This window comes from Vanessa tameamea, chromosome 31, assembly GCF_037043105.1.
Source record: "Vanessa tameamea isolate UH-Manoa-2023 chromosome 31, ilVanTame1 primary haplotype, whole genome shotgun sequence".
NCBI classification, from domain to species: Eukaryota; Metazoa; Arthropoda; class Insecta; order Lepidoptera; family Nymphalidae; genus Vanessa; species Vanessa tameamea.
This window is the reverse complement of record NC_087339.1, coordinates 2,920,907-2,940,837: the sequence shown is the minus strand read 5'-3', so window position 1 is coordinate 2,940,837 and position 19,931 is coordinate 2,920,907. Positions and strand designations below refer to the sequence as shown.

The window sequence follows — 19,931 nt, the reverse complement described above, 5'->3', positions numbered from 1 at the left end:
AACATTCTTAATAGTTAAATTATTTATCAAAATTAGGTTTCGTTATCAGCTTATTTGCTCATTATTTTTTATCGTTTAAAATCGATTACATTTAAATCATAATCTGCTGTAGTTTTAACTTACGATATAAGATAAAATTTCAATGAACATTCCTTCGTACTTTGCAAGTAAACAATTCAAACGTTTCACGGTATAAATAAGGTATAAAAATTACATTACACACGTAAAAAAGTTCAAAATGGCGAGCGATACTTTCACCGATGCAGATTAATCATCACTGAGAAAATAAATTATATAATAAACAAATAAGCAAATAGGTGAATATCGTTTAAAATGACTACACAAATAAATTAGTGGTTCAATATTTCAAGTAATTTCTATTACGTTCAAGCATATTCAACACGGTTGTACTATAATCACCTTATGAAATAATAACACCAAAGGAGAAACAATCTAAACTTCTTATTCTTCGGTTTGTTTATCTTATTACGTTTAAGTTAATATTATTTGTTTTCAACCGTCTTCAAAAAGGAGGAGGTTATCAATTCGTCTGTATTTTTTTTTATATGTTTGTTACCTCATAACTTTTCACTGGATTTTGATAATTTTTTTTTGTTTGAAAGGTAGTGCTTCCCGTGGGGCCCCATTTTAATTTTATCCTGTTACGATGATGGTATCCCTATGAAAACAATATAAGTCTTAAATGTGCATTATGTATGTGCGCGATAAATAGGTGAATAACTCAAAATTGTGCCAACCAATTTTAATGATTCTTTTTTTATTATAAAGGATATACTTCAAGGGTACTATGGTGAAAGTTTGGTAAGGTTCTGAGCATAGGATCCATGACAAAGTAACGGTACGGAAGGGAACGGAACAATTCTAAGGAGCACGTTAGCGATACTCGGCCGAATCTTTTAGAAACAAAAATTTTGACAAAAAAAAACCGACTTCAAAAGAGAAAAAAAGTAATATGCTCTAAAAAGTAAAAAATAATTGCTTATTATTCTACAACTTAATAATCAAGTAACTTATTCTACTTACCAATATGTAGGTACGTTCTTTGTTTCCACGCAAGGAGATAAGTATGTACCTACCTACTTTAAATCTAACTTTGTGTTAAGTTACAATAATACATATAAGTACATATGAATAACAAACAATGATCACAATATTTTTTAGATTCATACTATGTAAAATGAAATTAAAAATATTTAGACTATTTAAAAGTCAGCAAAGTTATTACGATAATATATTATAGTTAAAATTATTGTTATTTTTGGAGGCGGTGTCAGCCAAGGTAGGTTTGTAAATATATGATATACTCCAAATTTGTAAATCTGGTCTATCGATAAATACACTTCTTCTTGATGTTTTTTTAAACCCTATACGTACATAGTGGTCCTATATAATGACAGAAAATTGGAATCAAAATTGAGTGTTTAAGCAAACATGTCTACCGTCAGGTATTACAATTCATGAACTTTTCTCCTAATCCAAGACAAAGAAAAGTCATTCAGATTTACTATTACATTTCCTGTTGAACGTTTTGTTTGTTTTGGCAGAGTATGAATTTTGTTTGTGATTTATTTATTTACAATTGACTTTTTCTTTTGTCTTACATCCAGATGTCGATACACCTGCATCGAATTGTTAACAAAAAAAAATATTCGCAATCGTACACTATTGTACAATATTTCTTTTATATTTAAAAAAAGGGTTGTCATAATTGACCGTATAACAATAAGCAATAAAAACACAGATATTGGTAATTATTAAATTTTATGGCGACCTTTAAGATTTACACTGATGACAAAGAACAATTACTTTTTATGATAGTGAATATATATTATCTATTTGTTTGGGAGGGGGGAGCTCTTAAAAGGACGTGTCGGGCACGCCCGTAACAAGACAAGAGTAAGAAGCGTTACGAGTCACTTGACTACGAACTGTTTCAAACATGCCTAGAAAAAGAACGAACCTTTCTCGGCAGACTGCTAATGCAAAGCGTCTGCGGCTTTTGCGTAGCAATGAAACAGCTGAAGACAATACGCAGAGGTTGGCTAATCAAAGAACGGTCAGTGAACAACATCGTGCTAGGGAATCGAGTATTGAACGTTCACAGAGGTTAGCCTTACAAAATTTCCGAACTTCGGTGAATCGACAACGGGAATCAAGTACTGAACGTTCTCAACGTTTGATCGCACAGAATTCTAGAGTTTCTCAATTCTTTAAACCCGAGCGGCCTTCCACCACATTCCCTGAAGTTAAAAATAGGTGCTGCGATAATTTTACTCAGAAATCTTAAACCACCAAATTTATGTAACGGGACCCGCCTTCAAGTAAAATTCCTTCGCAATAACGTGATCGTTGCAACAGTTTTGACTGGTCCGGCAGTTGGTCAAACAGTGCTTATACCTCGCATCCCAATGATTCCAAATGATTTACCTTTTAATTTTAAAAGAATTCAATTTCCCATTAGGTTATCTTTTGCCGTAACCATTAATAAATCACAGGGCCAAACATTTAAACACGTAGGAATCGATTTACGTCAATACTGCTTTTCACACGGCCAACTATATGTCGCGTTGTCAAGATCGGGTTGCGGGCAAAATCAGTATGTTCTTCTACCACAAGAAAATAAAACTAAAAATATAATCTACGCTGAAGTACTGTAAAACATATTATTAAATCTTATTGACGATTATAATAACAAAAACCAACGTGAGCAATCAAACGATAATCATGATAGTGTTTCCGACAACTACGCGAACGAAGTCGCGGGCACAGCTAGTAATTTATATTTATAAGGTAAGTGTAGATATTTCATTATCCATTTTTATAATTACGTCACTTTTTTTTTTAAACATATTTCTTGATGCGAATGCAAGTTTATAGGTTACTTTAGTAAAAAATATAGTGCTATGTTATTAATTATATAGATATTTATCGTACGATTCTTTTGTTATTGTTATAATTGCCTGTATACTAATATTATTCATATATTCATATATTCTGTTTCATGCATTCAAATTTTTCTATTCAGCTTATCTACTAGAACAGACGAGCTAACGTGCTAAGTGGTCACTTTTGCTCATCTTCGGCAATGATTTGGTGATAAATATATATTATAATCATTATCATTTTAAGCCTGTTTTAATTCATTGCTAGACATAAGCCTCTCTCAAAGCGTGTCAATGCTCCATAGTTCTCCGCTTTCCTTATCCAATCAGAACCCGCCATCTTCTATAGGTCATCGGCTCAGCTACGTTACGTTTGTCGTCTTGCGGTATGTGCGATCTTCACTCTATTACTCGTCTACTTCAACGGCCATCGGTCCTTCGATATACGTGACCAGCCCATTACCAATTCAGTCCGTTAATCATGCAAGCTTGCTCGGTTACTCTGTTTCTTCTCCGAGTAACCTCATTTCTGATTTTATCCGTCAAAGATACTCCAAGTATAGCTCGCTCTATAGCAAGCTGAGCTACCTTTAATTTGTGGACTAATCCCACAGTTAGTGTACACGGTTCGTGACCATATGTCATAGCATACGCATCGTTTAAAAACTGTTGCTTTCAAACATTGCGGGATAGACGACTTAAGGACCTTATAGATACATAACTTCAAAATAAACTTTAAACAACATTTTACAAGATTTAATTTAAGGTAAAGCTATCACCGGTTTCGAATTTAGATTCTACCAAAAATACTACAAAACTGTCTAAATAGTCATCATATACCTTGTAAAATCAACGAATCAAATCCGAGCTTTTTTATTATCTACATAATTTTGTATGTTAATAAAGTATTACAATTAAATGTATACATATCCTGCCTAGAGCCGAGATGGCCCAGTGGTTAGAACGCGTGCATCTTATCCGATGATTTCGGGTTCAAACCCAGGCAGGCACCACTGAATTTTCATGTGCTTAATTTGTGTTTATAATTCATCTCGTGCTCGGCGTTGGAGGAAAACATCGTGAGGAAACCTGCATGTGTCTAATTTCAATTAAATTCTGCCACATGTGTATTCCACTAACCCGCATTGGAGCAGCGTGGTGGAATATGCTCCAAACCTTCTCCTCAAAGGGAGAGGAGGCCTTAGCTCAGCGGGGGGAAATTTACAGGCTGGTAATGTAATGTCCTGCCTGCGTTTCATCATTAGCATAATCTTGTATTGAGTAATATACCGTATTTGATTTATGACATGAGATTTAAAATTTTCAATAGGCCAAGTTAAAAATGTAGACAATAGACATCACCGCCAATGTGCCGCTAACGATGTATCTAAAATATGCCTCTTACACCACAAGCGGGAATGATTATACAAATTGCTTGCATAGAATAACTGACGCCCTCCGTGGACAAAGTCAAACCTGAGCAATCACTCGGAAACCATGACAAATAATCAACTAATTATATACAACTATTCATATTCGTATCTCACTGATAAAATGCTGTAATCCATTATATTAGTACTAATTGCAATGCTAGTTGCAACCTTGCGACGATTTACTCTACCACCCAAAAAAGGTTTTAAGTGATTATCTGAGCCGGCGAAGCGCCACCAAACGCGCAGTTCCTGAGTTTTTTGCGTACCCTTTACTCTGGATTAAAACTGAGACATTTGATCAAATTCCAATTAACAAAAGGCAAGTGTTATGTTACAGAGATAAAGATTGACAAAACTGATATTAACTGTTCGTGCCCGTTGCTTCGCCTGATTATGTTTGGGAACGTGTTAGGTACCCTGTGTCTTTTTCTATAACCCTGATAACACTGATGTTATATTTATTAAGATCGGCTGAGAATTTGTTGCGTGAAAGAGTAAAAATTTTTTTATCTTTTTTTTATGGCATAGTTTTTGGTGGACGAGCACATGGGCCACCTGATGGCAAGTGGTCACCACCACCCATAGACAATGGCGCCGTAAGACATATTAACCATTCATTACATCGCCAATGCACCAACCTCGTGAACTAAGTTGTTGTGTTCCTTGTGTATGTTGTTCAACTGGCTCACTCACCTTTTAAACCGGAACAAAACAACACTGAGTACTATTATTTGGCGGTAGAATATCTAAAGAGTAGGTGGTACCTACCCAGACGGGCTTGCACAAAGCCCTACCACCAAGACTATCGCAATTCAATTCTTTCAAAAACTGAACTCTGATATCGGCCCTCTTTACTATCCAATTTTTATTGCCGATCCCAATAAATGTCGCCTAGCAATTGGTAAGACATGCTAGGAGCAGGTGTAATAGCTTAGCCACCCGTAGCCAAAGATTAATAAGATACAAAATTAAAAAAAAATTGAAGCATTAATCGAACACTTACAAAAGGAGAAAGGATTTTATTACGACAGAACTAAAAAAAATAATAATAATTAAACTGATATAACGTTGTGCGGCTTAAAAACTTTTTAAATAATTTTATAAAAAAAAAAGGTTTGTTATCTGTCGACACTTAAGAAAATTTACAGTAAATAAAAATACCAACTGTTTATTTATAAATCTTTATTCGATATTAAATTTAAAAAAAAATAAAATACAATTGACATTTATAAGTCAAGCGCTGAAAGCGCTGTTAATACTCGTCACGGAGGTGTGTAGTCTCAGAGGCTTGTCTTCGACGTCAAACATAAAGAAACGAAATGAAGTTGAAATATTTTAAACGTAAAACTGATTTGCTTACGAAACACGTAACGATATCCACGTGTGTTCATTGTTTAATGTATTTAATTCCTATTGTATTTTGTATAAATATAAATAAATGCAAATAATTAATTTTATTAAATATGAAAAAAGTTAGAAAGTTATGGCAATTTTTTTTAACAACAAGCTATTGTCTGCGGCTTTGCTCACGTGGAAGTGCAATATATTTACAGGTTAATTTAAAATATTACGTTAATTTAAGACCTCTTAATATATCACATTTCTGAATCGACTTTCGTGCGCTAGAACCACCAGGTTGCTCGCAGAGCTTCCTGTCGAACAGACTACATAGAACTGTTCATACGAAAAATATTCTTCTCTTAGGTGTTTTAAAAGTTAGACTTTATTAATTGTAATGACGAAGCGGACTTCCAGACTAACCCATGTACGAAATGACAATCTCTATAATTTCCCCCCTTAGGCTAGAATATCCAGAGACGCTTAAATACGTATCTACTCATTTTTAAACAGTAGCCTGAAAAAAAAGTTTCATGCTTCTAACTTCAAAAATTATGGACTTCCATACAAACCTCTATTCCTTCCTTCCATTTCAACCCCTATTTCATCCTCTTAGTGGTAAAAATTCCAAAATTTCCTGCCTTAGTGGGTGTCTCCTCAATAAAACGACGCTACTCACCAAATTTCATGGCCCTAACTTTAATAGTTTAGGCTCGGCGATGATGAATCAGTCAGTCAGTCGGGACATGTTATTTTAAAAGTATATCAATCGTAGCTTTTTGTAAGAAAATCACAGTTAGGCCTAGCACGAGTAATATTAACTGTAGTTTTTTTTTTCTTATAATAATTAATAAATAAATATTTTATCAAATCGTATGACATTTTTTTTTTTTCATTATTCTGTGACGGAAATGAAGTCTTATCGATATCTATATTTTGGCGCCATTCAAATCAGCTGTGCTAGGGTCAAGGCTACTCATTTTTTAGACAATGGCGCTAAAAGAAATATATATGTAAGTACTCGTATTTACTTAGTTTACAAATTTGAATAGATAAAATTGTTCACATCGAATTATTTAATTTACTTATTTATCTACTTAAGTAAATATCGCGACAAACTTTTTTCATTATCTTGATTAACATTACACAGGATAAAACAAAGTCGCTTACCGCTGTCTGTCCCTATGTATGCTTAGATCTTCAAAATTACACAACGGATTTTGATGCGGTTTTTTTTTAAAGGATAGATTGATTCAAGATGAAGGTTTATTTGTACATATAATACATGCACAATATAGTCGAGTAACACAGATAATTTTAAGGTCTAAATAGATGTCATGTAATTTAAATTAATATTTGCGAAGATATGACAGATTTATAATTGCAGAGTTATAGCGGTGTCAATTGTCTAATGTCAAAAAAGCTGTGAACGTTGTACGACATCCTGTAGTATATTTATTATCAGCATTGCACCCACGATTGCAATTATGTCAAATATGAAATGACGTAATAAGTTAACAGTAAAAGTTTTAATGTAAAAGTTTATTTTTATCTTTTTAGCGCATTTAAATAAAAGTTCGTTTTTGAAAAGGTTTTTTTTTACTTTCAATTTATTTCACTACTAACCAGAGACAATGGGATTGTGACATAGACAATTATACTAAGCTTATATATTCCTAACAGAATTTTACTAATATTTTATATGTAAGTAACAGTGAATTGAATATTTAAATATCTGTCTGCGTAGACGTCTGTCTCGGGCCGGTATGGTCAAGCGTCGCGAAGTCCCCTCAAAAGACGGACAAGGTACTGTTAGTTTTTAATGAGTTTTTTGGTTCAGTTGGCGCCGGTGGATCGCACATAACCCATTTCATGAGAGAACCGACAAAAGCGACCATCCAGCGAAAAAGACGTCTGTCGGGTCAGCTGGTTAAAGTATTTATATGTGGGAGATAATATTTTTAATCAAGTTCCTGTCTTATAATACGGTTGCGTAATTGACTCAAATGACAAGTCTTTATAAGAAGCTCGACAGATGTCAACAGATCAGAAGTGGTTCAGTGTTGAACGCGGCACTATCGGTGCACTGAACTGCTTATTTGGTAATAAACCAGGTGAGCGTATTGTTGTATTTATTCTGTAATAATGTAATTTAACTTAATTATTTTATATGGAATCCGTTGTAATCAGTGTTTGGAAATAAGTATAATTACCTGCTATTATATTAAATATACTTTGTATACTTATAAATTGGTTTTACTATTTATTTGGGCTTCCGTTCTCTCATATAAATTTCTGAGTAACTTTTCGTAATGTTCGTATGTCAGTGTTTTCTTCCGGCTCAATTATTTGGAAAAATGAACTACAAGATTCATACGTAATATAATACGTCGCGTAATTGCTTAATGAACATTTTAGGTATTCCTTACATAAAAAATGTTAGGAAAGAAACTACGTCAAATTAAGGGTCCTTAAAGAACTGACGACCTCCGTGGTCGAGTAGTGTGTGCACCGGTTTTCATGCGCCGAGTCGATGTAGAAAATCAAATCGAAATATACTTTATTCAAGGAGGCTTTTACAAGCACTTTTGAATCATTATTTAACAAACTATTTAAAGTAAAACTACCACCGGTTCGGAATATAGATTCTACCAAAAAGAACCGGCAAGAAACTCAGTAGTTACTCTTTTTCAACAGCTAAAAATACAGTCATGTTAGTTAAATACAATTATATATGTATGTCATGTCTCCTGCCTGGAAGTCAACAAGCGTTAACTCCACGCTTTTTTATCATCTGTATAATCTTGTATCGAATAATATGCCTTCTTTATCGATGTATTTTTTACAAATGACTTGAATCTAGTTAGTTTTCTTTGTTGTCTCGGGTCTGGGTGTATGTGGTACCGTCGTTACTTCTGATTTTCCATAACTCAAGTACTTTAGCTACTTACATTGGGATCAGAGTAATGTATGTGATTTTGTCCAATATTTATTTATTTAAAGAAGGCGGAGATTGCCATATACGAAGGTTTCGAACCCATGCAACTATCACTGAATTTCCATGTGCTTAATTTGTGTTTATAATTCATCTCCTGCTCGGTGAAGGACAACATCGTGAGGGAACCCGCACGAGTCTAATTTCAATGAAATTCTTCCACAATGGTATTCATCAGATTGGACCAAAATTTGCTCAAAACGTTCTTCTAACTGAGATGAGACCTTAGTCCAGTAGGGGGGATATTAACTGACTGATACCTTTTATTAGTAAATCGCATGGAGCATGTAAATCATTGACTTGCATGTGTACTACTAGACGCGCTGTCCGGTACTGAGATTTTGCGCAAGTTAAGGTTAATTGACCACAAGAGCCGAGATGGCCCAGTGGTTACAACGCGTGCATCTTAACCGATGATTTCGGGTTCACCACTGAATTTTCTTGTGATTAATTTTTGTTTATAAACATCGTGAGGAAACCTGCATGTGTCTAATTTCAACGTAATTCTGCCACATGTGTATTCCACCAACCAGCATTGGAGCAGCGTGGTGGTCCTCCAAACCTTCTCCTCAGAGGGAGAAGAGGCCTTAGCCCAGAAGTGGGAAATTTACAGACTGCTGATGACCACAACTCATTTAATCAAATGCGAGCAAGCAAGAGCGATTGTTGAATGCAGTGATTTACTTTTATTCTTATTAATTTGGTAATTTTTAAGGTTTCGTACCCAAAGGGAGGATATTACTAAAACTCCGTTGTCCGTTCGACCGTCTTGTCTATCAGTCACCAGTCTGTATCTCATGAGCCGTGATTGTTAGACGCAAAAAATTATATAAAAAATTAAGAAAATTAACAAAAATATCAATTCGAAAAAAAAACTGCTTGTATGAACTTTAAAATTAAATTTTGAAATTAATTTTATTTTGGTGCGTCATGAAAAACATATGAGGGCGACTACACGATGAAGTTGCTCGCTAAACGGCCAACTAAGTGTCAAGTTTCGAAATAGACAACTTCACGCCTATCTTATTTGACAATGTGTATTTTATTACAAATTTAAATTGAGAATATTTACATTTTTTTTTAATCTGTGCCTTTTTGGGACAAATAAAAGGCACAAAAAAATACAATTTGTTTTGAATTGTAATGAGTGTTGTAGTGAGAAAAGAAGAAATTACATTTATCGTAATGATTATTATTGTTTTATTGTAAATAATTATTAGCATGCAATTAAAAACTAATTTTAATAACACCGAAGAAGTTGAAAATCTCAAACGCTTACATAAGGAAACGCACGTTGTTTTTAATGTGAAATATCAAAAAATATATTTTACTAGCAATAATTATGTATTTAAGAATTCCAATTTAGTCTTTTTCGGTACTTTAATAAAGCAAATGTCTTAATTAGTGTTGCTTATCGATAGTCCTCTATCGATATCAATACTATCTATAGTACGATAGCTCCCCATGAGCAATACTATCGATAATATTGCAAAATCCATTACTTTTAACCTAAACTATCGATAGCCCAAAACTATCGATAGTATCAATAGTATCGCTGCTACCAATAGTATTGCTTACAGAGAGCTAGCGAGCAATATTAAGCTTTAACAAATTTAAGGAAATACAAACTAACAATATATCTACCTCAATATTATGTTTAGTCAATTAAAATAGGCGATTAGTCCAAACAGTAATCAATACATTATTTTTCTTAACATACTCTGATTTCTGCGGATAATATTTATATATTCATTTATTAATTTGTGATAAATTAATAATTGTTAGTAATCGACATGTATTTGTTAAAAATATTGTTATTGAAATACTGTTTAATTTACCGAAATAACTTTCAAAACCGTAAGGAATGTTTATGATTTACGATTTCATAATCCACTGTGTAATATCCATGTACAAAATTGTATAACCGTATCGACTTAAATGAAATGATTCGTTTATAATTTTATACAATTGTGTATTGTTATGACTAAACAATCGAATCAAGTAACAAGAAAGGTATACTAAAAATGTTTTATAAAATAGGTTACAAGTTTATGTAAAAAACGGCGAAAAGTTTTGTCGAATGCAGCGCAGCTGTGAATCTTGTGGAAGATTTTTTGATCTGGCAGCACTGTGGTTAAAGTTATTGTTTATATTTAGTCAATGTCAAACAGCCAAATAAAATATTGAAAACAAACGATTCAACCCAATTATAATATAAAATATTTTATATATTTTATATTCTACAACGTTTCAGTTAAAACATGAATGTAGATCTAAACCTATGTCAAACGTGTTTAAGTCGCGACCGCCTTTTATACCCATTGAAAAATTTTGAACTTTGTCTTAGCGATATGAATATTCCCATTAATATTGTAAGTAAATAAAAAATAAACTATAGTTTTAAAATTATAAAAGAAAGCATCTAAAATTAAACTTCTCTGTCGATAATTAAAAAAAAAAAAAAAGTTTTATTTTTATGTTTTAGTACGAGCACAACGCCGGTGTTTGCTGGGAATGCAAAGCTGTTTTGATGAAGTTCGCTAAGTTTAAACTACAAGTAATTGAAGCGCAGAAGTTGATAACATCTAATACAGAGGTAAAATAAAAAACTAAAAATATATACACGAATATTACGACTGGCCGCTTGAAAATTATTTTTAACATAACGTATTTTTAATTTTACGTGAAAAATATGCAGTAGTAAAAAAGACCTATGCTTTACGGCTTCGTTCGTGTTTTCCCGTATTAGTCATACAAAAGTAAAGGAAGGACTCCTTGGAGTTCAAGCTAACTTCACAATATTTCAATGCTCAATATAGAATTTAAAATAAAAATCAAATAAAATAGATCACAACAGACTGATTGACAGCAATTATTAATTTTCTGAAACAAACTTTTATTTTTCTATGGTTATACTTAGATAAATGATTAATTAATTCATTCTTTTATATATATATTACAGTATAATTCTCTCCTAGAAGAATCATACCTATCTTAGTTGTATATAAAATGTTACAATATACAATGAATCTATTGTCCTGATATTTTAGAAATTTTTTCCTTAACTGGATAAAATAACTTCATGATTTCCTTGGTAGGAGCGCTTCATGCTATGTGGTTTTGGTGGGTTCCACCCAATCATTACATATTCTACTGCCAGACAGTAACCATTAGTATCTTAGGGTTCCAATTTGTGTAAGCCAGTGTAAAAGTCACAGAGGAAATAACATTTTAGTGAATAAATTTAGTATATTTGCATTTCAATTACTCTGGGCCCGCTAGCCTAACTATCTATTTCAAATTAAAATAAATTCTTTTTTTCCAGAAGAATACTTTAAGTACCCTACATAGCACCACAAAATGTTTATATGACTGCATTTATAATTATGAAACAAACATTGATTCCAATACAGACATAAAGATTAAATCCATTAAAGAAGAAATTCTAGAAAACTCGGAAGACAAAAAAGACTATAATGAATTGAAATACAAAGATAACGAAAACTGTGATGAAATAAATTATACTAATATTCATTTATTAAGCGCGAACAAATCAAAAATTAATTTAAGCAAAGATTTCAATAATAAAAAATATCATTTGAAATCTAAATGCAAATCGACAAAACTTTCAATAGATAGTACAAAAGTAAGAGATAAAATTGAGACGATAACATTCACAGAGGATGAAATGATAAAGAATAGAGAACAGAAGAGAAATCAACCGAATTACAAGAAGATACCGTACAAATGTGATTATTGCGTTCTTGGTTTCACGAGGAAGGAGACCTACATTTTACACAACAAGAAAAAACATGATGAGGTATTTTGTTTATTATTTAACTAGTTTTGATTCTGTTTGGCCAGTGGTGTTGGTCTACTTCGTCAGATCCTACGAACAGGGTTTTTAATTTCTTTTATTATATTGGTAGGTGGACGAGCAAATGGGCCACCTGATGGTAAGTGGTCACCACCGCCCATAGACTATAGTGCTGTAAGAAATATTAACAAGTCCTTACATCGCCAATGCACCACCAACCTTGGGAACTAAGATGTTATGTCCCTGTTCCTGTAGTTACACTGGCTCACTCACACTTCAAACCGGTACACAACAACACTGGGTACTGCTGTTTGGCGGTATAATATCTGATGAGTCAGTGGTAGCACAAACCCCTACCACCAATTAACAGAGGGTTTGAACTTTCGACCAATAAAGTGTTTCTAAATTAAATTCTTGTTGAAAGCACATGTATCCTATGGTCATGTGCATGCTTGGACTCGTTCCAGTTGTCAGATTTCCCACTACAATTTTTAGAAAGTGATGAAATAGTGTGCAGCTGTGTGTATGTGTGTTTGCCAGTTTGTTTCTGCCATGACAAAATCAAAGCTTTTGTTCTGTGTAATATTTTTATCAAAATTATTGTCTAATCTTATTGTTTTACAAAGAGTATATAATCCAGCACCCTAACACACTCCTTTGCCAACTCACCATTGATTTAGTATTACGACTAAAACATCACCATATCCTAGAGCTAGAAGCGGCTGTATCTCTGAGCAAGAAATGAGTGATGCCTCCTACGAGAAACCACAGCATGATAGCATCACAGAACATATTTGCTCATAGCTTTAGAACTGATTGCAAATACACACCAAAATGTAATAATCATTGTTTCAGTCCATCGGCCCTCACGGATGTGACGTTTGTTCAGTGCGTTTCGCAACCACAAATTTGCTTGTAAGCCACCGTCAAAGACATTACACTTTATACAAGTGTGTGTTGTGCAAATATGAAGCAACGCTGCTCAAAGCGGCCATCAACCACTGTGTTATAAAGCACGATAAGGATGAACAGGGACTTATACACTGTGCTCAGTGCTCTGCGACAGTTGAGTGAGTATATTTTATAAAAAAATATATCCAGCAAAAATAGATTATTAGCCGAGATTGTCCAGTGGTTAGAATGCTTGCATAGGTTCCTAACTTATGATTGCAGGTTCAAACCCAGTCACACACTGGATATGCATGAGCTTGATTTGAGTTTATAATTCTTTTTTTATTTAATTTACAACAATCAATTTTTTTACATTTTAATTTTATAAATTTTGGTGTTCTATATTTTATATTTTTACTAAACATCAGCAGATCTTCGCTGGACTTCAAGCTCGTCTTCTTGGTAGACATGGCCCACACTGATAATTTTTTTTAATTTTAATATATAATCTAAATAAAATAAATAATAAAAATATATAAGTAATTCTATTTACTACAATCCAGCGGGCCCTGCTCTGCGCTTTATAATTCATCGTGTGCTTGGTGAAGGAAAACGTAGAAATTCTGCCACATATATCCATCATCCGCAATTGATCGTTCTGATGGAACAAGCTCCAAACCTTCCTCACAGGGAGAGTTACTTTAAATATGATAAAACAATTTTCACCACCGGTCTGATGTTGTGGTCACTGTCCATAGATATTGGTACTGTTGTAATAATGATCATTCCTTATATTAACTAGATCTATCTTGGGAACTAAGATATATGTTACTTGTGTCTACACACACACAGTTACACTGACACACACACACTAACATTCAAACTAATACTATTAACAAAAATGTAGACAGTCTTGCAACCTTACAGTAAAAGTGTTTTACATGTTGTCAGTTAAACTAATGCTGTCTCATTCATTCAAACCTCAAATTAACAGTAACAGAAAGAGATAAATAACTGTTTAAGAGTATCTGCTATGGTTAAAAGTTATTATTATTATTATGTTATTATTACAGGACAGCCGACGAATTAGCAGCGCATATGAATACAAATCACATGTTGAAATGCAATCAGTGCGGAGAGAAGTTTAAAGGGAAACATACCTTAAGGACGCATTATATGTGAGTTAAAATCGTTTGATCTTATTTTGTTATGTAACACGATTGATAAATAGACTAACTACTGAGTTTCTTGCCGGTTCTTCTCGGTAGAATCTACATTCCGGACCGGTGGTAGTTTCACTTAATATAGTTTGTTAAATGACGATTTAAAAGGCTTTTGTCTACTTGAATAAAGTATATTTTGATTTTATTTGATTTGATTTGATAAGTTCTCATGGGAGGGTAAACCATTTCGTTACGTAACGCGTTACGGCGTCAGTCTTTCTGGCTTCCCTTTCCCTTATACATCCTTAGTTACAATTCTTGAATATATACAATGTATATACATTAGAATTTCGTTTATGTACACAAACTTATAATGTACATATTCAACTCGGAATAAAATGTATTTTATAATCAATAATATATTTTATTAATAAATAAACCTTTCCTTATATTTTCATATCAATATACATAAAATTTAAGTAATAACTTAAGCATTTCTCGAGTTAAACAATTTCAAGGTTAAATAGTTCAACTTAGGTTAGTTTAAGTTCAAGTTATAACGTCTGTCAGGCGTCCCGAGACGCACGCGTATTTTTTTTCTTAATATTAATTATGCAGGCGGACGAACTAGGCTTGCCAGATGCCCGGGAAATCCAGGATTGTCCCGTGTCCAGTAATTGGACCTTATTGTCCCGAATTCTGAAAACCTACTAGTTTTGTAATAATAAAATAAGTTTCAAGTCTAAACTGCATCTTAAAATTATAATTGGCGTTAATTAATAGTTTAATATGGCTACGACCCGACACCGTTGGCCTAGAATTGTCCCGGATTTGATAAGTCTCTGACAACCCTAGGACGAACAAATGAGTCACCCCTAATGCTGAGCGGTCACCGCCCAGACATGATCGTTGTAAGAAATATTAACAATTCCTTACACCAATGTGCTACTAATCCTTGGTTTAACTATGTACATAATGTACCTTATTCCTGTACATAGACTCACTCGCCCTTCAAACGAGGACACAAGAATATTAAAAATTACTGTTTGGAGATAGAATATATGTAAATGGTGATGAGTTGGTGGTACCACTCAGACAGGCTTAAACAAAGCCTTTCCAATATATTTTTTTTTTTTTTAAGTCTTTTATTGCAATTTATTTATTAAATGCAGGTGACTTGGATACTTACAAAATACAAAATTAAATGATTCTTAAAATAATAACATAATCAATTTATTTTTCTTTTTTTTTTATATAGTTTCACTTAGTAATATTTCTTAGTCTTTAAAATTGGTCAACGCAAGGTATTCTTATTTATATAATAACAATGAAATCGCAATTATAAAGGTTTTAATTACAAATACCTCCCCTGGTCAAATTTAATAGTGTTGCCGGACCAATTATTTTTTAAATTCAACATTTTTTTATAACTGGTATCACCGAATTTATTTTTTTAATCATTCCAGACGTATCCATTCATCGAATCGTGCGTTTACATGCGACGTTTGTTCAAAAACGTTCAAGACGAAATCTCGCCTCGAATCTCACATCACTTCTCACAACAACACTCTCGCTAAGAAGTTAGCATATTGCTCTATATGTAAAGTTCAATATAAAAATATATACGTTTATAGAAACCATTTGAAGAACAGCGCGAATCATTCCGAGAGACTGTGAGTATATATTATTACAAATAGAAAATGAAATGATCTTTTTAAAAATATTGTAATGGCGGCCAACAGACATTTTCCTTCTATGACAGGCAATCGCTATATTCGGACAGCTAAGCGGTTAGACAAGTGCCGCCAACCGTCGTCCTTATATATCCGGTCGTAGTGTTGCCATTTGTGACTCTAATTTTCTTCTAACAATATATTAATTCGACCGTGTTGTGCGTGATTTTTCCAACCAGTGTTGCCAGACTTTGAAAGCACAGCGTGATTTTGTTTTCTTGTGAATAAAATAAGGGTAATTTTCACATCGGAATGAGAAAAAAATTAAAGAAATATGTAGTGAGTTACTTTTTTGTTAGTTTATCTGTTACTAGTTGTCGACTGCGGCTTCGCTCGCGTTTGAGGGGGTTGGTTGTCACGTGTTGGGCAAAAAAGTAGCCTATGTCCTTCCTTGGAGTTCAAGTTTGCTTCATACCAAATTTCATTAAATTCGGTTCATTGGTTTGTCAGTCAAAGAGCGACAGACAGACAGACAGAGTTATTTTCATATATAATATTAGTATAGATTTAAACTATAAAATATGTTAACAAATTTCCATAGCCATTTTTGATTTAAATGCGACGGAATATTTATTTAACGTATTTTAAAGTCGTACCGAATCGTCGAGTTTAATTAATAAGATCTTGAAAAATCACGCCCCCGACAATCGGAGGCCTTATGTTACAACCGAATTGTGAAAGTTTGCGTTTTGGATGTTTTGAGTTTTTAAAGCAGTTTTTGTTTTTTTTCAGTTACCACTGCGAAGATTGTAACAAGAGATTCGCGTCTAAAGTGTACTGGCAAAAACACTGTGACTTCTACCACTTGCATAAGTCTGCGTTTAAATGTGATCTGTGTAATAAGGTAATACTAGCAATATCTCAACATAGTATGAGACGGAGGCGTTAATTTACTTGGTGGTAGGGCTTTGTGCAAGCCCGTCTGGGTAGGTACCACCCACTCATCAGATATACTACCGCCAAATAACAGTACACTATATTGTTGTGTTCCTGTTGGAAGGGTGAGTGAGCCAGTGTAATCACAGGCACAAGGGGTAACATCTTAGTTCCCAAGGTTGGTGGCGCATAGGTGATGTAAGGAATGGTTAATATTTCTTATAGCGCCTTTGTCTATGGGCTGTGGTGACCACTTACCATCAGGTGGCCCATATGCTCGTCCGCCAACCAAAGCCATAAAAAAAAAAAAAAATATTTATATACATAACGTTCCTTACTGAGTGACCACCACAGCTGATGGTGGCAGAAATGCTCATAAGCTTACATATGTATTCCTTACTCAGCTACAATTTGCCTGTTAATACACTGGCTCACTCACAAACATACACATTTGGTGGTACAAATTCGTTTAAATCAAAAGCCCAGCTGAGTTCCATAAATCTTCACTAATATTTTACTAGTACTATAACGAGGGGTACATAAGTCTAACATACAACTCCCCCCCTCCACACTCGGGTGGAAACTAATTCTGGTAAAGGAGGAGCAAAAGTTGATGTTTGTCTGAATGATTCTGATCTTATCAATTTGCTTCAGCTCTTCATGTCTGATTGGCGTTTGAAGAACCACAGACAGAAGCACCACGGACTCAGTCGGTCTAGAGATCATATATGTAACATATGCGGAAAGAAATTCTATGTAAGTATATATATCGTCGAGCCGAGATGGCCCAGTAGTTAGAACGCGTGCATCTTAACCGATGATGTCGGGTTCAAACCCAGGCAGGCACCGCTGAATTTTCACGTGCTTAATTTGTGTTTATAATTCATCTCGTGCTCGGCGGTGAAGGAAAACCTAGATGCAGTGTATAATTTCAACGAAATTCTGCCACATGGTTATTCCACCAACCCGTATTAGAGCAGCGTAGTGGAATATGCTCCAAACCTTCTCCTCAAAGGGAGAGGAGGCCTTAGCCCAGCAGTGGGAAATTTACAGGCCGCTAATATATCTAATGTAATGAATTAAAAACAATTTCTTATATACATACTGTAGTAGAGGGTACCTGAAATTAACATTTATGTAATTTACTTGGTGGTTCTTCTATATTGCGAAAAAGTACCACCTTATTCCCAATTACGGCATTTAATCGAGTAGGGTGTACACCGGTTTTTCATGGGTACGCCACTCGCGAGTTCCCGGATCCGACCCTGGCCGAGTCGATGTAGACAAAGTTCATTAGTTTTCTATGTTGTCTTGGGTCTGGGTGTTTGTGGTACCGTCGTTACTTCTGATTTTCCATAACACAAGAGCTTTAGCTACTTACATTGGGATCGGAGTGATGTGTGTGATGTTGTCCAATATTTTTTTTATTTTTTTTCTTACTGACGACACTGAAACTCATTCACGTCATTGAAAATTGATTGACGGAGGACAAAATGGCACTAAAGCGTTTCGTCTTTGCCTACTCGTATATGGATAAAAAAAAATGTTGACAGGTGACAGTTAAGTGTTAATTATTATTATTATTTTAGACACTTTCAACGCTCCGAGGTCACCAGTTGACACATTCAGAGGAACGGACCTATATGTGTGAAGACTGCGGTGACACGTTCAAGCAAAGACCCGCCCTGTATACACACACGAAACTCGTTCATAGAGGCGTTAAACGAATAAAACAAAATTAATAAAATAATATATCAATATTCGGTCTTTTTTATTTTGATACTAGCAACACCTGGAAGACGTTTTGTCTATTGTACGAACTGTCTGGATTGTCGGTGTACAGGGGTTTTTTTTTTAAGGATTTTTTCAGGGTCATTGAAAATTTACCTTCTCTGCGAATAGTTCAGTCTTTAAAATATGTTGATTTAATAGGTAACGCAGGATGAACAGATGTTTTCTTACATTAACAATGAAAAACAGTTATAATACCATGAATATATCTTTATAATTTTTTTTATTAATTATTAACAAAAAAAATTAGAATCAATCAAAAAAAAATTATCTTAAAAGAATTACACAAACATTACATAAATACTGAATTGGTTGGGAGAATTAAATTTATTTCGAAAATTGGCTGTAACCTGGCATAAATGACTTCATAGCAAAATGTATTAAAAAAAAAAACCATTCGAATTTATGTCTTTACATGGTGTATTTTAAACTCTAGCCATTCATTCGACAAAAGATCTTTTACATAAAATAAACTGTCTATAGACAAAATAAGAATTAAAAACGCTTAAATATGTGCATTTGATTGTTAACTGAGAAAATTGTTAAAAGATATAACAAAAAAGGTTTTAAAAATGCATGTTTTTTTTAAATATTTTCTTACGGAAATCTTTTTAATTTTATTGACCCATCGTACGACTATCAATTCCAGATGTCTGGCAACACTACACTGTATAATATAGTCTGTGCAACTGTTCAGCTAAAATGTTTTATAATATTGTCAATTTGATATTTGTGATTTCGTTTCTTGTTACAGTATAAAGATAGGAAAATTTCATTTCATTTGCGTGATACAATGAAGTTGATAAATTCATTCTATTATTCTGAGAAATTGTGTTATACAAATAGGTACGGTATTTAAATTTTATAACAATGTTTAAACTGAATGAATTAGATTATATGGTTGAGCCGTTATTTCGTTCACCTGTTGCTTTTCAAACCGATTGCCTATTAACAATATATGGTTTGAGTTGAAACTATAAGTGTTCTGTTA

General features: G+C 33.6%; 1 protein-coding gene across 1 annotated transcript; it reads left to right on the top strand.

Moving 5' to 3' along the window:
- Positions 1-10,836: 10,836 nt before the first annotated feature.
- On the top strand, positions 10,837-18,911 carry LOC113391376 (zinc finger protein 90-like). Its single transcript, XM_026627324.2, has 9 exons — positions 10,837-11,041; positions 11,155-11,265; positions 11,995-12,489; positions 13,342-13,556; positions 14,451-14,555; positions 16,007-16,213; positions 17,006-17,117; positions 17,804-17,905; positions 18,739-18,911. The coding sequence occupies exons 1-9, from the start codon at positions 10,931-10,933 to the stop codon at positions 18,889-18,891; spliced, it is 1,611 nt and encodes a 536-aa protein (XP_026483109.2). The 5' UTR covers positions 10,837-10,930; the 3' UTR covers positions 18,892-18,911.
- The last annotated feature ends 1,020 nt before the right edge of the window (positions 18,912-19,931 follow it).